The 19,040-nt window shown below is 39.7% G+C and overlaps 1 protein-coding gene across 1 annotated transcript in view; it reads right to left on the bottom strand.

The window, feature by feature from the left end:
- The window catches only part of LOC101404257 (formin-1), a 273,413-nt gene that overhangs the window by 10,261 nt on the left and 244,112 nt on the right, over window positions 1–19,040 (bottom strand). Inside the window, 1 exon segment of the mRNA XM_004421375.3 lies at window positions 1,442–1,526. Coding sequence (XP_004421432.2) covers window positions 1,442–1,526 — 85 coding nt within the window.

Below are 19,040 nucleotides of genomic sequence, written 5' to 3'. Positions count from 1 at the left end.
CACCGTCAAATGGGATGTGTCCATTCAGATAGGGACCATGTGCACTACTCGCGGCTTTCCCTGGCCAAGCTGTATGGCCTTGACTTCTCCATTTCTCACTCATCAACCTCACTCAACATTCATTTAGCTGCTGATGGGGTTGTTATGAGAGACACCACAGTCAATCAACAGAAATGATCTCACTTTATAACTTATACCCCACTGAGATTGTCAAAGGATTTACAGCAGCTGGCAAAAGGAACTTGTAACAAAAGGATAAAATAAGTTGCTGTGGAATATCAGGGCACAGGGAAAGAAGGGTCTGAAATCAAAGTGGGGAGAGCGATACCCCAACTCATCACTCACTGCCATTCCCCAGTGTAGGCTCAACCAAAGCTGCTGAAATTTGTAATAACAAGAAAAAGAGCTAACATTTATTGAGCTTTTATTATGTGCTAGGCACTTTATATGTCTCTTCTCAGTTTCCTCAAAATAACCATAAAGCAAAATAATATTATTTCCCTTTTTTCTCCGAAAAGAAAGAAGTAAAGTCACTTCACTAAGGTTTCACAATGAGTAAGTGGCTGAGCTGAGATTTGAACCATGACCCCTTGGGTTCCTCACCATTTAGCTATTCCCACTATTCTCTATAGCAAACAGGTGGAGATTCATTGTGATCCTTACCGAAAATGGAACTGTGAAGGGCAACTTGCCCTCAAAGCCAGGACGCCCGACTAGACTGCCAGTTTCTAGGACAGGGAGAGACATCAGGGGACCCAGAGCCTCGTCCTGATTCTTGGGATCCATTTGTGAAGTGATCCAGAGTAGGCTGTATCTTTCTGCATCTCAGTTTTCCCAACTTTCAAAAGAGGATAATCCCTGCCCCCTTCTTGAATAGGGAAAAGGAATTGCTAAGGATGAAAAAGCTTAAAGACTTCAGGAGAAACGGGCTTTGGGATCAGGGGGATCACCGTATGGGGTGGGGTGTGGAATGGCAAGTGACTGAATTTGGTTTATCAGGAAACGACCTTTGTTGAGTTTGCTAGGACGCATGAAGCTGTGTTCTGTTCCCTACTCCCTCCTCCGCATATTCTTTCTCACCATATGCTGCTCAGGGATGGGAAATGAGATACTACCTGTCATCCTCTGAGTTTTCTCCTTTAAATTCAAACAGACTCCCGAGTGCACCTCAGTTATAAAGAAAAATCTCGGGCCGGCCCCGTGGCTTAGCGGTTAAGTGCGTGCGCTCCACTGCCGGCGGCCCGGGTTCGGATCCCGGGTGCGCACCGAGGCACCACTCCTCCAGCCATGCTGAGGCCGCGTCCCACATACAGCAACTAGAAGGATGTGCAGCTATGACAGACAACTATGTACTGGGGCTTTGGGGGAAAAATAAATAAATAAAATCTTTAAAAAAAAAAAAAAAGAAAAATCTTGAGGTTATGTTGAAAATGCATCTCACCAGACTAGCTGTAGGGTTGATTTTCTTTGTCTCCACTTTCTTCTCTGACGTCAACTTGCTGACTGATTCCTGAGCCATTTTTAATCTGAAATTGAAACAAGAAGTGGGGAGGAGAAAAGAGAAGAAGAAAAAGAAGATGCCAGGTTAAACAGACACCCCAACGCTTCTGAATTAACCCATCAACAGTTTGAAAATATAAGGAATTGTTTTTCAATGCTTTTCATTATTAAATTCAAACTCTAATTAGGTGTGAAGGCGTGTCTTCTGTTATCAAAACTGAATTTCCTTCACTGGCTGAGAGGATCACCTAGATGCCCTTGGGAAGTCTCCGTTTTTGTGACCAACGCAGGAGTTTCTGATCTACGGAAAACTAGATACATTCACTTCACTCTCAGTGTGCACTTCAAGGCTATATGGCTTGTGATCCACTCAGCAGATAATATGGAGACAATTTTGAAAACTGAAGTTTTGAGAAAACATACGAAAATAAAAATATTAAAATTCACGAATTCACATCAAGAAAGTGAAAAGACAGCCTACAGAATGGGATAAAATATTTGCAAATCATATATCTGACAAAGGACTTGTATTCAGAATACATGAAGAACTCTTACAACTTAAATAAAAGGACAAATTACCTAATTAAAAAATAGGCAATGGATTTGAATAGACATTTCTCCAAAGAAGACACACAAATGGCTAACAAGCAATGAAGGAATGCCAAACATCACTAGCCATCAGGGAAATGCAAATCAAAACCACAGCGAGAGACCTTTTCACACCACTAAGATGACTAGAATCAAAAAAGAAAGACAATAACAAGCATCGGAGGTGAGAACTTGGAGAAATCGGAACCCTCTGACATTGTGATGGGATTAGAGAATAGTGCAGTCACTTTGGCAGTTTCTCAAAATGTTAAACATAGTTACCATATGACCCAGCAATTCCAATGCTAGGTATATAAATATATGAAATGAAAATATATGTCATACAAAAATTTGCATATGAATGTTGATAGTAGCATTATTCATAATAGCCAAGAGTAGCAACAGCCCAAATTTTCATCAACTGATAAATAGACAAAATGTGGTATATCCACACAATGGAATATTACTAGATCATAAAACGAAATGAAGTGCTGATACATGCTACAAAGTGGACGAACCTCAAAAACATTAAGTGAAAAAGGCCAGTCACAAAAACTCACATATTATATGATCCCATTTATCCAAAATGTCCAGAATACACAAATCCACAGAGACAGAAAGTAGATTAGCAATGCCAGGGGTTGGGGAGAATGGGAGTGACTGCTAATGGGTAAGGGGTTTCTCCTAAAATTAGGTAGTGTTGATGATTGTACATCCCTGTGAAGATACTAAAAATCAGTGAATCGTACACTTTAAAAGGGTGAATTTTACAGTATGTGCATTATATCTCAAGAAAGCTGTTATAAAAAAATTCATCAATTCAGCAACATGCTATTATTTCTTATCCACCTCATCAATTCAACAACATGGTATTTCTTATCCATTAGATTGGCAAATCTAATAGTCAGATGATATCAACTGTTATTGAGGATGTGGGGAAATGGGAACTGTCAAAGAGCACACCAGGGAGTGTCAAGTAGTACAGTTGGCTTTGGCAATATCAAGTAAAAGTAAAAACACGTGTACCCTATGAGCCATCAATTCCTCTTCTAGGGAGACACACAAAAGAAACTTTCATACGGAAGCACAGGGCTTTCACTGCGGCAATATATGTAATAGTGAAAAACTGGAAACAACCTAATGATTAGGTTCAATAGGGTAACAGGTAGATGACAACAGCAAATAATAGCAGCTAACATTTATTGGGTGCTTACTCCATGCCAGGTACTGTTCTACCTGCTTAATTTGAATTAAACCATTTAATTCTCACGACAACCCTGTGAGATAGAAACTTTCACTATTCCTATTTTACAAGTCTTAACCACCATGCAATGCTGCTTATAAAGTACATTCATTTAATGGAATATGGTATAACCATGAAAAGGAATCAACTAGATCTACAAAATCAACAATTACGGATATCAGAAACATGATATTGAGAGAGTAAAGAATTCTGCAGAGTGAGACAGTGAAGAGGCCATCTGGCACAATGGTCAAGCACTCAGTCTCCAGAGCCTGACTGTGGGATTAATTCTCAGCCCCACCACTTATTAGTTATGTGACTCTGGGCAAATGACCTTTCTGCCCTTCTTCATTTCCTAAAAGAGGTATAATAATGACAGTTCCTGCTTCTTAGCATCTTTGAAAAGAATGAGACAGTACACCTCCAGACACACTGTAATCGGTCAACATATGTTCGCTACTATTGCCACTGTGCATGCAATATGCTACATTGTATATACATTTGTAAACAGTACCCAAAAAACAATACTGTTCACAGATGCACACGTGTGTATAACATACATACAAACGTCTATTTGTATTTATAAACAGACCGAAAAGATAACCCCTAGTTTCATGATAGAGGTTATCACTAGAAAGATAGAAGAGCATGGCATTGGGAGGTAGTCTATCAAAAAGAATTTATTTTCATCTATAATGCTTCATTTTTCTTATTAAAAAGTCTTAAAGAATACGTGGCCAAATGTTAACAGTTAACTCTAGGTGGTGGGAAAACAGGTATGTTATTACCCTTTGTATGTTTATTTAAAAAATTCCTTAGAAAATATTTTTAAAATATTAAATATGCAAAGATCCACCATTTCACGGACATTTTTAAAAAAATGAACATGCTTTTTCTTCAGGGCCTCAAATAAAAATCTTTTTTTTATATTAATCACACACGCTTAGTAATCCAATCTCTCCGCCCACATGCACAAGTTTGTTACAATGAATTCAACATGCTGACTTGTGCATCAGGAAAGAAATAAAAATGAGACAAAGATGAGCAAAGATTTATAAAACCCAAGAAATACATCTGCAAAGCTGCCCTGAGAATGGGTACTTCTCAACCCTGACGTGAGTCTGAGTGTGTACACCACACTGCCTACTAAACTTTTCTGTTTGCAGCAATAATCATGACTATACCCACACAAGAAAAGAATGCATTAAAAGGATCAAATGCAGGTCAGACTACACTGGAGACTCTGACTGTTAAGGGATTTACAAACCAAGACAATGATGCTGTAAATGAGGCCACAGCTTGGAACATCTACTCTTCTTGGCTTCTCTCCAGCAAGGTCTGCTTTCAAAGAGAACATCTATTAGTGATCCTTTAATCCCAATTCCGATGGAATGGTTTGAAATTACTATTTCTCTCCGGGCCCCCTAACTTTCAGGGAACTTTTTGGGGGTCATTTTTTGCTTTAGTAGTTCCTTTTTCACCTTAGAATTCTGTTCTCTTCTTTCAGAGTTGATCTTCCACCACGCTCTTGCTCAGCCCCGCTTTCCCCAATTCCCGCATCCCTCTGCAGCCCTGCAACCACTCTCCATATTCTCTGGATATCTGGGGTGATGGTGGTGGTTGAGGATGCGGAGGCAGGGGGATGGGAGCCAATCTAAGGTCTTCTCCCCACTGAAAACCTTTTCCTACTGGCCAGTGGCTGTTCTGCAGACTACAGGCAGTCATATATACCCCAGACTTCCCAGGACAACTCTGATCTCAGTGATTCCATCCTGCTCTTCTCCAAATAGTCTCATCAATTATTATGCCTCCCTTTCACAGGGCACTCTTGAAAATCATAAAGGATTGGGAGAAGGCATAGCTTGGTGGCAAGTAGCTTCAGCATCAGGTAGGCTTGATTCCAATTCTAACTCTGCCAGTTATTAGAAAATTTAGAGCAAGTTAAGCAACTTTTCTAAATTTGTTTCCTTATATATAAAATGGAGATTAATATCAATCACACAGTATTATTGCAAGGATTAAATGAATTAATATATGTAAAACATCTAGTATACTTGGCATAGAGCAAGTGGTCAATAAAGGATGACCATTATGGAATCTTCCACCACAGAGATCCTTAAGAATACATGGTAATAGTTTCTGACTATAAATGACACAAGTAGAGCTATTAGCTAGGTACTGTCTTGGAGTAATATCATTTAGATGTGTCCTGAACGCAAACCAAATCAACTAATGCTATTAACCTGAGATGTAGCAAACCAAAGAATTCACCTTAATTTTTCTGATCTAAACACAGATTCTGAAAGTCATATCCAGAAGCTAAACTTTGGTGCAGGTATGACAAAAATTTCTCAACCAAATAAATAAGAGAAACTTGAAACTTCAAGACAAAGGTTGCATCTACTTCCTCACATTTTTTTCCTAAGTTTGCCAGAGGTAGGTATTAAAAATAAAATTTAAATTTCAAATATTATAGAACTTCTGAGCAAATTTTTTCATATTAACCTTGTTTTTCTGATAACCAAAATAAGACTTGTTCCTTATAGAAAATTTATATATTTATACATTTAAAAATTATATTTTCAATTTGTACTATATATTTAAAAATATAAAGAAAAAGTAAGACTCATTGGCCATTTTAATTTATTTCTCAGAATGTAGTCAAGACATAATAGGACCAGGTAATGAAAATGATCACATGCAAAGCTCTCAGCTAGACTGTAACATACATGAGGGTAGAGATAGTGGCTATCATTTTTACTGTTGTATTTATAGGCTTTATACACTAGCTGGCATGCATATAGATGCCACAAATGAATAGAGACTTATAGGACAAAAGTGAAAAAATCCTTTACTTTCCTAAAATACTGCTCACTTGAATTTCTTGAAAATGCTGAGCCCACAAGACTTCATGGGCACTCAACTTGTACAGTTGCCTGGGGCCTCTTGGTTTCATGCTATGCTGTCATTGCCTTGAAATTCTTAGTTTTTGAACAAAGAGCCCCACAAATTATGTAGTGGTCCTGCCTAAGACTTTCTAGGACATTTAAAGTCATTCTATTAATAAAGTGGAACATTTTTCAACCTTTTTTTTCTGGGGCACATTTATCACATAAGGTAAATTTAGTTGGATTGAGTTGGTTCTGTCTAGGTTCATTTATCTTACTGTGTTGTGATCATTTGTATGTACCTGCCTTTTACACTAGACTGGAGCTTCTCAAAAGCAGGGCATATGACTTCATTGTCTTTCTTTCCTCAGCATCTTGCACAGTGCCTGGTATATAGTAAGTGATCAATAAATACCGAATAAACGAATAAATGATTACAAGTGATTAATCTCTAAACTGTAAAAATTCAGGCATCAAGAATGGTTACGGGGAAGATGTGCAAGTCCATTAAGGTTCAATAAAACATAAAGTCCCTTACTCTCACCTGAATATAACATCACCAATGCTTAAGTCTGATCCTGCAAAATACAAACCAGCAAATTCTCTTTAGATTCTCTATATGTCCTTAACATTAGAGTACACATCACTTTTAGAGGGCAAGGCTGTTTTTAGGCTGCTTTTATATCATAAGAAACCATTCTGACAATCTAGCTATGTTAGGTACATTGGAATGACAGAGCATATAGGGAGGTCTTAAAAACTGCTTTGACCTGATAAGAGATTGATGGTCAATCTGCCTATCTACTTCTCAAAAATGTTCTTTAAAAACCATGGGCAAAGTGTCACCTGCCTGCTGAAGGAGCTACAGTAGCTGCTGTTGTTGATTGGATTAAATTCACTCAGAATCAGTGTTCTGGCAATTACGTGGGGAAAAATTACAAACTGGGGTCTGCAGTGTGATCAACCTCAGAGGGTTTAAATAAATTTAAATCAGTTGCTAACATCTGTAAACGCAGCGACCTCCCATAAGAATTCAAAGCTCTGACCCCTCATAATTGGAAGGTATAGCAACATCGAGGGGCGTTTCTGTGCAGCAGCATCTGTTTGCGGCACTCCCCGTCACGCCCCATTGTAGCCGCCGTCCTGAGGCTGTCAGGCAGTGCCATCTGCCAGCTGTCCGCACAGTTGGTTTTCTGATACCCAGCGCGCTTCAGTCATTTTTGCTGCCTGCCTGGACTCTCTAAGCTTCGACGTTTCGGCTGGGAGACTTGCTGGAAGGCTACTGTGATAGTCCAGGAATGCAGGGATGAGAGCCCAGACAACTGAAGTAGTCTTCTAGATGATCTATTTCCCTCCAATCCATCCTACTGATGAACATGGTCTCAATTAATAATGCATAATTCTTGGGGCTGGCCCCATGGAGTAGTGGTTAAGTGCGTGCGGTCCGCTGCTGGCGGCCCGGGTTTGGATCGCGGGTGCGCACTACGCACCGCTTGTCAGGCCATGCTGTGGCAGCATCCCATATAAAGTGGAGGAAGATGGGCACAGATGTTAGCCTAGGGCCAGTCTTCCTCAGCAAAATAAAAGAGGAGGATTGGCATGGATGTTAGCTCAGGGCTATCTTCCTCACAAAAAAACTAATAATAATAATGTGTAACTAAAAACATCACTTCCTTTCCCCAAAACTTTCAGTGACTCCCAATCAACTACAGCCAGGGTTAGCAAAGGTTTTCTGTAAAGGGCCAGACAGTAAATATTTTAGGCTTTGTGGGCCATATGATTTCTGTGATTACTCAATTCTGCTGTTGCAGTGTGAAAGGAGCCATAAAAAAATACATGAATGAATGGCAATGCAATGCTGTGTTCTAATAAAACTTTATTTACAAAAACTGGTAGTGGGCCAGGTTTGGCCCACAGGCTGTAGTTTGCTGAGCCTTGAACTACTGTGTATGATTCAAATTCCTTATCCCAGCAATCAAAGCTCCCCTGTTCTAAACTTAGTTTGTCTATCTTACCTTTTCAGACCCAGATCTGGTTTTATATTGTCCTTGGACAAATTACTTAACCCCTCTGAAGCCTCAATTTTCTCATCCATTAAAAGTGGGAATGACACTACATCTAAATAACACAATTGCTGTGAAAATTAAAAAAAAATATTACATATGATTACTTATTGAGTGACCTTTCCTCCTTCACCTCATTCCCTATCCCAGCCAGACTACTCACCATTCTTTGTACAAGGCTTTTCTCACCTCTGCATCTTGCTCTTACCGTTCCCTCAATGACTTCCTTACTCATTTCCATGTGTTCAAATTCTTCCCATTCTTCTACTCCCAGCTTAAGTGCCCAAGTCATGAAAGCTTCCTTCATCTCTCTTAGCCAGAAGTAATTGCTCTTTCCTCAAGTGAAAGGGCACTCTGTGCCTCTCTTCAGGCACTTAGGACTTTTCATCTTAGGACTGTATAGGTGTCTTATTTCCCTTAAACCACTGGGACCACTTGAGGACAATGAGCACGCCTTATGCATAACTGGGTCTCCTCCTTATGTCTATATCTAACACTGTGCCATGCACAAGTCAGTTGTCAACAAATATCTAAGTGACAAATGAATGACATGTGTGATAGATTCTTTCCCCCTATCTTAAACAAGTATACATGTTTAGTAAATACCCAGAGTTGTAGAACGATTATCTTTTGCATTTATACTTGGGGGAAAAAAAGTAAAAACATTTAAAAATCTAGTTCCAGTTATTGATTAGCTGGTTGAGTCCTAAATAGGCCACTTAAATATGCTAAATATTTATACAAGTCAACTTATGTATACATGCCAGGGTTCCTAAAAGTATCCACATTACTTTGCCCATAAGTAAACTGAGGCTCAGAGAGGATATACAACTTACCCCAAGTCTGGAATTTCCTCTCTCACTGAAGAGGTAGGAACTTTCTGCATTTGGCCAGAGACCTTGCCGGTTACATAATTTCTAGCTATATACATGCTCAATCTCCCCCTCGGCTCCATCGTTTTGGATTTGTTTTTGGTTCTAGCCTAGATATTGATTCTATTTTTGTTTCTGGTCTAAATATTTACTCAGGAGCATCACACAGAATTGTTAATGATTACTCATAGGCAAATACCTAGACTTGATTTCAAAGGTTACATGGCACCCCCTCCAAAAAATTCTGAAATATAGAGAAAAAAACATACACGTAAGTTAGAGAAAGGAAATAACTCTTCTCAATTCATAAATGCCTCAGTAAAATTGACTTTTGAAAACTCTATTTTTTCTTCTTTCTCATTATAATGCATATGCTCCCTAAGGAGTTATTGAGGGCCCCAGTAAATTTCAGTTACTGCCAAAGTCTACTGAGGAAAGACACAAGTATGAGATGGGACGGGGACATGTTTTCTGATGTTCCTGCTTAGTCCTTACTCTATAGAAGTGATTTGCAATCTTGGTTTCATATGAGAACCACCTGGGGTGGGAATTCTGCTTCTGCTTAGAATGTAGAAAGCTACAAGAGAATATTTTCCCATCCTAACAATAAAAAGAGCTGAGTAATGTACAAAATCATACTTTTTCTTTAATCCCTCAGAGAGCTGGGGTCACAAGGCAGCTAAGTGAACTTAGCATTCTGAAGAGGGACACACCTTTCCACTTCTAAATGGAAAGCCTCTGAGGCTTAGGTTCTCCACTATTACAACCTCATTTTCCGGAAGAACTTAACACTAGGGACACTTTGGCCTTTCTACAGGCCAGATTTATATGCCCACAGCTTAACCAAACCAATTCAGAACCCAGCCATACGAGACTGAAGAGGTACAATGTCTTGATTCTTCTGACATCCAGTATTTCATTGATTCGTGGTATACAAGGCAGAATATACTGGAATATTATGAAGTTTATAACAACAGAAGCGCCTTCATTTTTGACCATAGGAATTGAGCACACCAGCCAATCAAGAGCTATGTGAGATGTTAAGGAGGTGGGGTAGACAGAGTGTTCAGCTGTTTTACACTACTTGTCACTATTGAAGAAACCAATACTTTAGAGCAGTGTTTTCAAATTGTCTTCCAAAGAGCCTCAACATTCAGCAAAGATGCCTCAGGGAGAGGAGGAAGAGTTAGGGAACCCTCTAGACCCCAATATCTGCAAGCCCTGCTTCAACCAGAAAAGCTTTATTTTATCTGTTTTATGTACTGGGGTTTCATGTATGTGTTCCTTTGGACAAAAAGAGTTCTGCTGTTTTTTGTTAAAAAAAAAAAAAAAAAGCTGGAAAACCTCTGTGAGTGGAATTTAATAGAACTCATTGAAGCTCCTAGGAGGAAAGAGAAAAAAATAAACAACTTTCCTCTCTGGGAGAATGATAGCCAACAGAAGTCTTCTTCCCAAAGAATCATCCAGAGATATCTTGGAGATAGACAATGAATTAAGACAACAAGTCCATCTAAAAGGATAATTCTTCTGACAGCCATAGCCACCAGATTCCAGCTTTTGGGCTCCAATAAAATATCAAATGTTTAAAAATAAAAATATGGCCAGTTCTACCACTATCCTCTGCTTGTTACTTTCCAGGTATGTTCTAAGACTGTGAGATCAACAGTCTCTGGCAAATACTGACAGACAGGCATGGGGGGAACAGATCCAGACGAGCCAAAAGGTGCAAACATCAGTGCCCACTGGGGAACCCACTTACCTCCCCCTCATAAAGGAGGAATTACCCCACATTTCATTATGATTCATTTTCTTTACAGTCTTGCTTGGAATTTTGCATGATCTTCTTGATTTTGGCCCTGTTCTACTTTCCAATTTCTATTTGCTTCTTTTGCTTTTCATAACCTTAGAATAATAATGAAATGGATCCTGATCACATCTCACCTCAAGTTACTCCCAATTTAATTCTGTGATTTCAATTAACTTTTTTTTTTTGGATCATCTACTCTTTCCCTTTTCCCTTATTTCCCATTCTGAATATCTGGCTGAATTCTAACAAGACTGTCAACCTATTAACTTTTGAATGACTCTGAAGTATGAGGTTAGGTTATATTTTTGATTTTAAAAATGTCACATAGGTAATTAATTGGTGCCTGGACAGAACTGATCTTACATCATGGCTCAGGTTGGGGGTCTACACTCTAAAGAGTGGGGTTAATTTTAGTGTTTAAAAATGAGTAAACGTTCTAGAAAAGGCAATACTATGGTGACAATAAAAATATCAGTGGTTGTGAGGCAAGGGAGAGAGATGAATAGGCAGAGCACAGAGGATTTTTAGGGCAGTGAAAATACTCTGTACGATATTATAATGATGGATATATGTCATTACACATTTGTCCAAACCCATAGAATGTACGCCACCAAGAGTGAACGCTAAGGTAAACTATGGTCTCTGGGGGATTATGATGTGTCAATACATAGGTTCATCCTTGGTTAAAAAAGTACCATTCTGATGAGTAATATTGATAACAGGGGAGGCTACGCATGTATGGGAACAAGGGGTATATTGGAAATCTGTGTACCTCCCTCTCAATTTGTTGTGAACCTAAAACTGCTCTAAAAAAATAAAGTTTTTTATAAAAATGAGTGAATGGCTCCCACAAAATACCATTCTGTTTTAAACACCTATTGGTGATATTTGTTAGAAATTCTCTTAAATGATAATGACAAATTTATATCAGCAAGTGGAAAATATACAATCTGGTAATATTACCAGGGCATACATACTTGTGAATAAATCACTCGCTTCTGCAATGTAGACAACAGGACCAAGGAAGTGATGACTTCAAGAGTACAGAAGTAAAATTTTTGCCTATAGTGCTACTAGCTTCAAAGAGGAAGCTCTATCAGACATTCAGTACAGTGTGACCTAAACACATGAATCATTGCGTGACCCAGACCATGTACTCATCTTCACTGAAGACATTCAAAGTCAATGGCTTTGGAAACATCAGTGGATAAGGAAAAGGGAGGCATTGCAGGGAATATAGGTCATGAAATGCACATTGGTAAAAGCATGAAATCTGACCAGCTATAACGTGAATCTCTTTAAAGAAGACTTACTATTACTCATCACTAAAGAGAGGAGGTCAAAATAGTCTAAAAAAGGAAAAGACAGGCTCTGTGCACTAACATGTACAGTAATGGACCTGTAAGTCAGCAAGCCACAGGGAATACCCAAGTTCCCTGAAAAGCAGGTTAATAAAAGTTGAAGATCCAAATCACTATACCACTATACACATCCTAAAATTTAAAGACATGAACCAGAATCTCTCTAACGAGTACAAGAACTCCATTCTGGTGATGATTCTGAAATATATAGAGGAACACGGTCCACAAAGGAACATGAGAAAAACATGCCTTTGTCAGTGGCCCAGTAAATTCTGGCCTAGGGCCCTTTGAATGGTGGGTAAGATTTTTGTGGGATGGAAAAGGAGTTGGCACCTACTGGAGATCACACTTGTAAAATAATGAACTTGTCAGACTGACTATTCAATGAAGCTGGATTAACCAATCATTATTAGGGACAGCTTTTTCTATAAGCAAATGATGACACTTTTATGGTCTCCTTTTAGGAGAAAAAGTCAGAGAATGGGCATAAGAAGTTGCAAAGATCAAATATCAACTGGATCTTCACTCCTTTGCCCTGATCTCCTTGCAGCCTTGAACTAAGGGGCATCAGACCAAGGAACAAAGAACACTACACAAAGAGACTTTGGGGAGGTGTGGAAGTGGCTTTATTGCTTAAGAAAGCTCAATACCACATGATTTATGGTACTTTAGATGGAGAAGGTTGATGGCAACATCTTGATACTTTCCTCATTACAATTACCTGAAGCAGAGATGGCATTAACATCATAGGAGTTGTCTTTAATGTTGTGCTTTTAGAAGGACATAGCTATGTCAGGCTATCCTCCGGTCACTGCTTAGTAGTCTGGACGTTAGAAGTAAGGCTCTCTGTGTACTCTGTGGAGTTTGTTCGGGTCTTTTGATTCTCCTTAAGTCTCCAGAAGGTACTTTCCTCAGTTCTCTGAGTCAGGTTTTTCCTCCATAGTCAGGGAAACAGGGGCTCACAGCCAGCTTTGGTTCTAAATAAGTAAGTGCAATCATGGAGACCTGACAGGGGCTGCCAAGAGCACCTCCCTTATTTCTATTCAGCTTGACAACACTCCTTCACTTGGTATTTTTGAATTCTTGATATAACTATTACACATGGATAAGAGTTATGAAAGTCAATGAAATAAGTAAAGTCACTCTTCGCTGTCAGTAAAAAACAAACACCACAAGACCAAACTCATTAACTCCTCAATGTAAAGGGAAATTTCTTCCTCACTGCAGCAGCCGATGAAAACATCACTGACTAGTCTATGTGGAATGTTTCCAAAGGGTAAGAAAATAAAACTCAGAGAACAGAGCCATAGACAATATGAAATAATGGGTAACTCCAAAATCATTCATCTCAGGCAGACTAACAGGGCTACTACATACCTGGACAGACGCACACTCTTCTGTGCTCCGTCTCTTTTCAGAGTCTGCCCCTTGACCCTGACTACCCCTCCACCCCCACGGCCCCCAGGTCAGCCTTGCTAGCAGCCATAGTAAGACAGACCAGCAGGAAAGTAATAGAGGTCTTAGACTTAAAAGACTTAGCTCCTCACACATCAGAATCTAGTCTCTAAAAGTTATTCCATGATAAATGAGCCCATCACTTCTACTTCCTAAATTTGACAATTTTCCCTACCCCATTCCCAAGACATTTTTCTATTTACAATGAAGGAAGTTCTGTTAGAGACTGAATTTCACCAGCCACACCATCAGCCAATGCATAGTTTTTGCGGGCTATCACTTGTAGTACCCAAACACACTTTGACTTCAAATGATTAATTGCAGAACAAAGGCTGCTTCCGTTTGCAGAGCTTCCCTGCAGGCCACAGGGGAGTGGTAGTGGGGGGTGGTCCCTGGACTTGCCCTGGAATGCACGATCAGTTAAAGCCCATCACTCTGCACTCGGTAGACGAAACACCCAGAGCCGCCCAGCAGTTTAGGTGCGGAGTGAAAGGTAACAGCATTGTATTTCCTTGTTCGGGGAGAGGTGTCTGGGAGACAGTTTAGAAACTGAAGTTGGCCCTGGATTATAAATCTGCAAACTTAATTGCAATGCACGGCTAGTCTTTGGAAGACCTTTCCAATCCTGATAATGAAGACACGCATGTACATGTAGATGGCAACTCCCCCCTTTTTGGTTTTGAAACCTGTACCGCCTACTGAGTCTGATCAGAGCCTGTTTGCACCGGTGACTAAAACAAAAAGGGAGAGGAAACAGGAGAGATTGTGTGGAGCAGGCAGCCTTTCTGGCGCCCTCCAAGTCATACTACCCAGGCAGGCCCCTATTCCACCTAGTCTACGCCCAAGGCGGGAGCTGTCAAGTAAGCCCACAGATAAGCAATTTAGAAATACTCTAACAAAATGAAGGAGACCTACTTTGGGTTTTCATTGCTGTCTGCTAAGCTAGGGAAACAGAGTGCAGACAGATGCTCTTTAAGGTTCTTATTTGAGCTCCAAAGAGGTTTAAGGCTTGGCACAGCCACGAATCCCAAGAATCTTCACTTCCTTGGTTTTCTTTTCTTTTTTTTTTTTAAGATAAATTGAAAGTAATACAGTCAAGAACGGAGAAGGTAATTGTTTTACCCCATTAACTAATCTTTCTTGTTCCGAATATGTCTCTTCTTTTTAACAAAGCTATTAAGATTTTAGATGCTTGGGCAAAAGCAACCCATATGGGATATATTTGGAGAATTCTACCACCAAAATCCAAATAAATAAGATGGCTCATCCATCAGCAGCAGACAGCAAATTATGTAATCAATTCTGTAATCTATACTTCTGTAATCAATTTCAATGTGGCAAAAGAAAACACAGTGATTGCTTATTTGTCCAACAAATATTAATTAAATATCTACTACGTATCAGGAACTACAAGGTGCTAGAGAGAAATAAAGAAGTACAAGACATGGCCCTGGTTTTCTAGGGCTTACGATTTATTTAAGGGAGAAAATGTTTACAACTAAATAAATGAAAAAGAAATCACTAATGCCAAAATTGAAGAGTCAGTAACCCCTAAGAATTTTGGAGGAAAGAGAGCTCACAGAGATTGGGGAAAGCTTTGTGAAGGAGGCAGTATGTGATCACTAGATTAAATTTTTCTAGAATAGGGCCTCAAAGCTTGTACAGCACTTAAGACATAATAGATATTTTAAAAGAATGTGTTTAAATCAAACTGATTAATTGCTGCAAATTTATATTATGGGAATGCAAAATGCAAATACATGAGACATGACGTCGACCGAACGCTCAGAGAAGGATGCACAGAAAAGATGGCAGTTAGGCTGGCCCCAGAAATCACACCATGTGATTCCTCCAAAATGTGTGTTGAGTCTCCCAAGTCCAGGCCTTTGCCATGTGATCTCCAAGATGTCCTTACCCTAAGTAGCTGAATTCATCTGCTCTGTCAATGCCCAGCTCATTTCCTACCTCAAATCACAGGAAATCAGGGCTGGAAAAAGACCTTCAAGTTCACCTATGTCTAGCAGTTCCTAAACTTGGCTGAATGTAGTAACAATCACTGGGGACATGTCCTTCTCCCTCCCACCTCCAAAGCTCACCTGATATGTTAAGCAAGGCATGGGTGAAGCCAAGGCATTTACTGAGGCAACCAAACACAAAATGAAGCCTTGCTCTGCCATTGCTGCAGGGAGCTTTCTAAAACTGCAGACCCCTAGGCTCCATCCCTTGGGATTCTGATTCTGTAGCTCTGTTTGTTTTTTTACAAGGCTCTCCAGGTGATTTGGAAGACCTGCCAGATTTGGGAGCAGCTGATTGTCAACATGCGCCGCTGGCTTTTGAATCCCTTCTCAAACTTTCTGCCCAGGGTGGTTCTGTTGATGGCTAAACATCTTCCCCAAACCCTCCCTAGCCTCCATATTTCTTTGGGATCATTTCCTTCTCCAAACTCCTACACCACCCAGGATCGTCAATGCTCACTTAATATGTTGTACTATGTTGTGAAGTCCTTTGGACGTCAATAAACAATTGTTAGGCTCTGTGCTGGAGGATGCACCATAGAAGATGCAACAAGGAACAGGTTTACATCCTAGAGGTGGAAAAAGACATGCAAACTGCTAAAATAACAAGTTGGAATAAATTAAGTGCTAAAGGATAGTTAAGAAAAACATGCTGTCAGAGACCAGAGGAAGAGGTAGTTATTCTTCTTCAGGGCGTTTCAGAAAATTTCTAGAGAAGCTGGTTTTGCACACTTAAAGGATGACTATATTTTGACAAGCAGGAAATAACCGGGGACAACGCAGTGTAAAGAAATCACCCAACAAGAATACAAGGCAAGAACGTGCAGGTGTGAGAAATAGTGAGTCTCATGGTGGTTACATGCAGGATGAGGATATGGGAAATGAGGCTGGAAAATGAGTTAAGGGCACATTTTTGGAGGCTCATGCTCTAATTTGGGAGAGAATATGGAATACTTGAAAGAGCTCAAGCTTTAGTGTCAAATAAGACCTAGGTTCTTATCCACATTCTGTTGCTTACTAGTGAAACTGTGATGTTGGCAATTCATTTACTTTCTCCTGTGCTTATCTGTGAAATAGCAATACACCTTCTCTTCAGAGTTGTTGTAATGACCCAGCAAGTTAATGAATATAAGTACCAATCATGGCTAATTCTCTTCCCTTTATTTCATCAGTACTAGGGGAAAAAAAAAAACCAGAATATGTTTAAAGAAATAGATGTGATCTAACTTCTGTTTTAGAAAGACAATTGGATGCAATGATAAGTGACATTGAAGAGGAAACATAAAACTTTAGGCAGAGAGAACAGTTAGAAGGACGTTTCAATAATCCAGGTGAGAGATGAGGTCCTAAACTACAACAGAGCCATTGCGAAGACAGGGTAAAGAGGAATAACCACCAAGGAGACAAAACCGAGCAGTCAGCAAAAGGTGGAAAATGAATCTGGTAGCATCAAAGACGATTCAGCTTTCCAGCCTGCCTTTTGCTACTAGGAGGATAGTGGTGCAACTGAAAATTAGGGAAGCTAAGCGGAGTGGGCTTCAGTTGAGATAGAATATATTCTACCTGGGACACACTGAATTGCAGATGACAGCTGGGCATCCTCCAGCAACATTTAGTGTGCAGTAGGAGATTTGAGTCTAAGACTTAGAACTAAGAAGTGGTTCTGGGTAGAAGATTTGGGAGGCCTTGGCAAAGAGGTGCTAGGTGAAGCTGTGAAAATAGTTGGGACCAGCAAGGGAGATTGTATTGAGTAGAAAAGAGGAACACTGATATCTGAACCTTGAGGAAGGTCCACACTTAAGGAACAGAAGAAAAAGAGGAGCTAAGGAAAGAGATGAAGGAGGAGTGGTCACCTTCACAGAAAGAGACCCAGAATACTCTTAGAGCAACGAGGCATTTCAAGATGGAAGAAAACACCATCAGCGTCAAAAGCTAGTAGTGGCAAGGAGTTAAAAAGAGCCATTTGAGCTCACAATTAGGAAAGGTGGCAAAGTCTGCTAATAGTCTCAATGTCCACTTCTCCTGTTCCCTTTAGTAATGGAAACTATGAGTCTTTAGCTGGGCACATGGCTCCCAGATAAGCCTATGTTTCCTGGTCTCCCTTGTGTACAGCCATAAGGCTAAGTTTTGCCCAATGAAATGTGTACGCCTTCCAGGCCATGCCCTTAAAAGGAAAGGGTGAGCCCTCCCTTTCCTACTGGCAGGAACTCAGCAGTAGTGGTGCTGGTGGACATGACGTGAGCCATCTTCAACCTTGCAAATACGAACCACCCCTTAACGATGGCCACCACAAAAGAGAAGGAACCTGGGTCCCTGACATCTAAACAGCTTGCACTCAGATTGTTATGCAAAAGTAAAATACATTTTTCTTGCTTAAGCAACAGTTATTTTGGTCTTTGTTATGGCAGCTGAGGCTTTATCCTTAACGACACAGGACGGAGTGAATGTGTGCTAAGGAAAAAGAAGTAAGGAAATGAATATAAACTCTTCTTTTAAGAAACTAGAATGGAAAGGAGAGAGACAGAATGACAGTTTCCAGAGGAAAGAGGGTCAAAAGAGGTGTTTTAGTTTTTTAAAATCAATGATCCTATAATTCTTAACATTTTAAAGTCTACTATTGTCTCTCCTTATTCATGGCATATTTTCAATTTTGCAGAAGTAGTTTTAAATTTATTGGTTGGGAAATAAGCAGGTTTTATTCTTCGTGATTTTGATAATTCTATTTTTAAGTTAGCTTTTTGGGACATTTACCATTCGCATATTTGTACAGAGCTGCTTCAAATGTGACTTAGGAAAATTCAAAATTTTGCCAATTAACTAGAGGGTGATTATTTGTTTTATTAAAGGGGTCCTTCAAAATATGAAGCTTCTTAACAGTTAAGTGTATACAAATCATTTAATCACATAACAGAAGGCTAGGGAAAAGAAAGTTAACTTGTTAGAAGTTACTGTAATGACCATGTATGTATGTCAGTAAGAAAGCAGAAGTCAGTAAATAAAAATTTTAGTTTATGGAAATTTTTCCAGGAATAAGTTTATTATATAAAGAGAGGAATTTCTGCAATGTCTACATTGCAATCAATGGCTCCTTTGTGGGTTGAATGACGGCCTCTCTAAGTCCCCAACCCCTGGTCCTAAAGTGACCTGAGCAGTAGGGAGCTCTGAGAACAGCTTTGGGGATAACCCCACAACAGCTCTGAACTAACTGCTGTCAAGGGTACGTCAGTTGCATAATTAACCATAACAGC

This window comes from Ceratotherium simum, chromosome 3 (assembly GCF_057802395.1).
Source record: "Ceratotherium simum simum isolate JZ-2026a chromosome 3, ASM5780239v1, whole genome shotgun sequence".
Taxonomy (NCBI): domain Eukaryota; kingdom Metazoa; phylum Chordata; class Mammalia; order Perissodactyla; family Rhinocerotidae; genus Ceratotherium; species Ceratotherium simum.
Note: the sequence above shows the minus strand (reverse complement) of the source record. Positions and strands in the feature narration are given on the sequence as shown.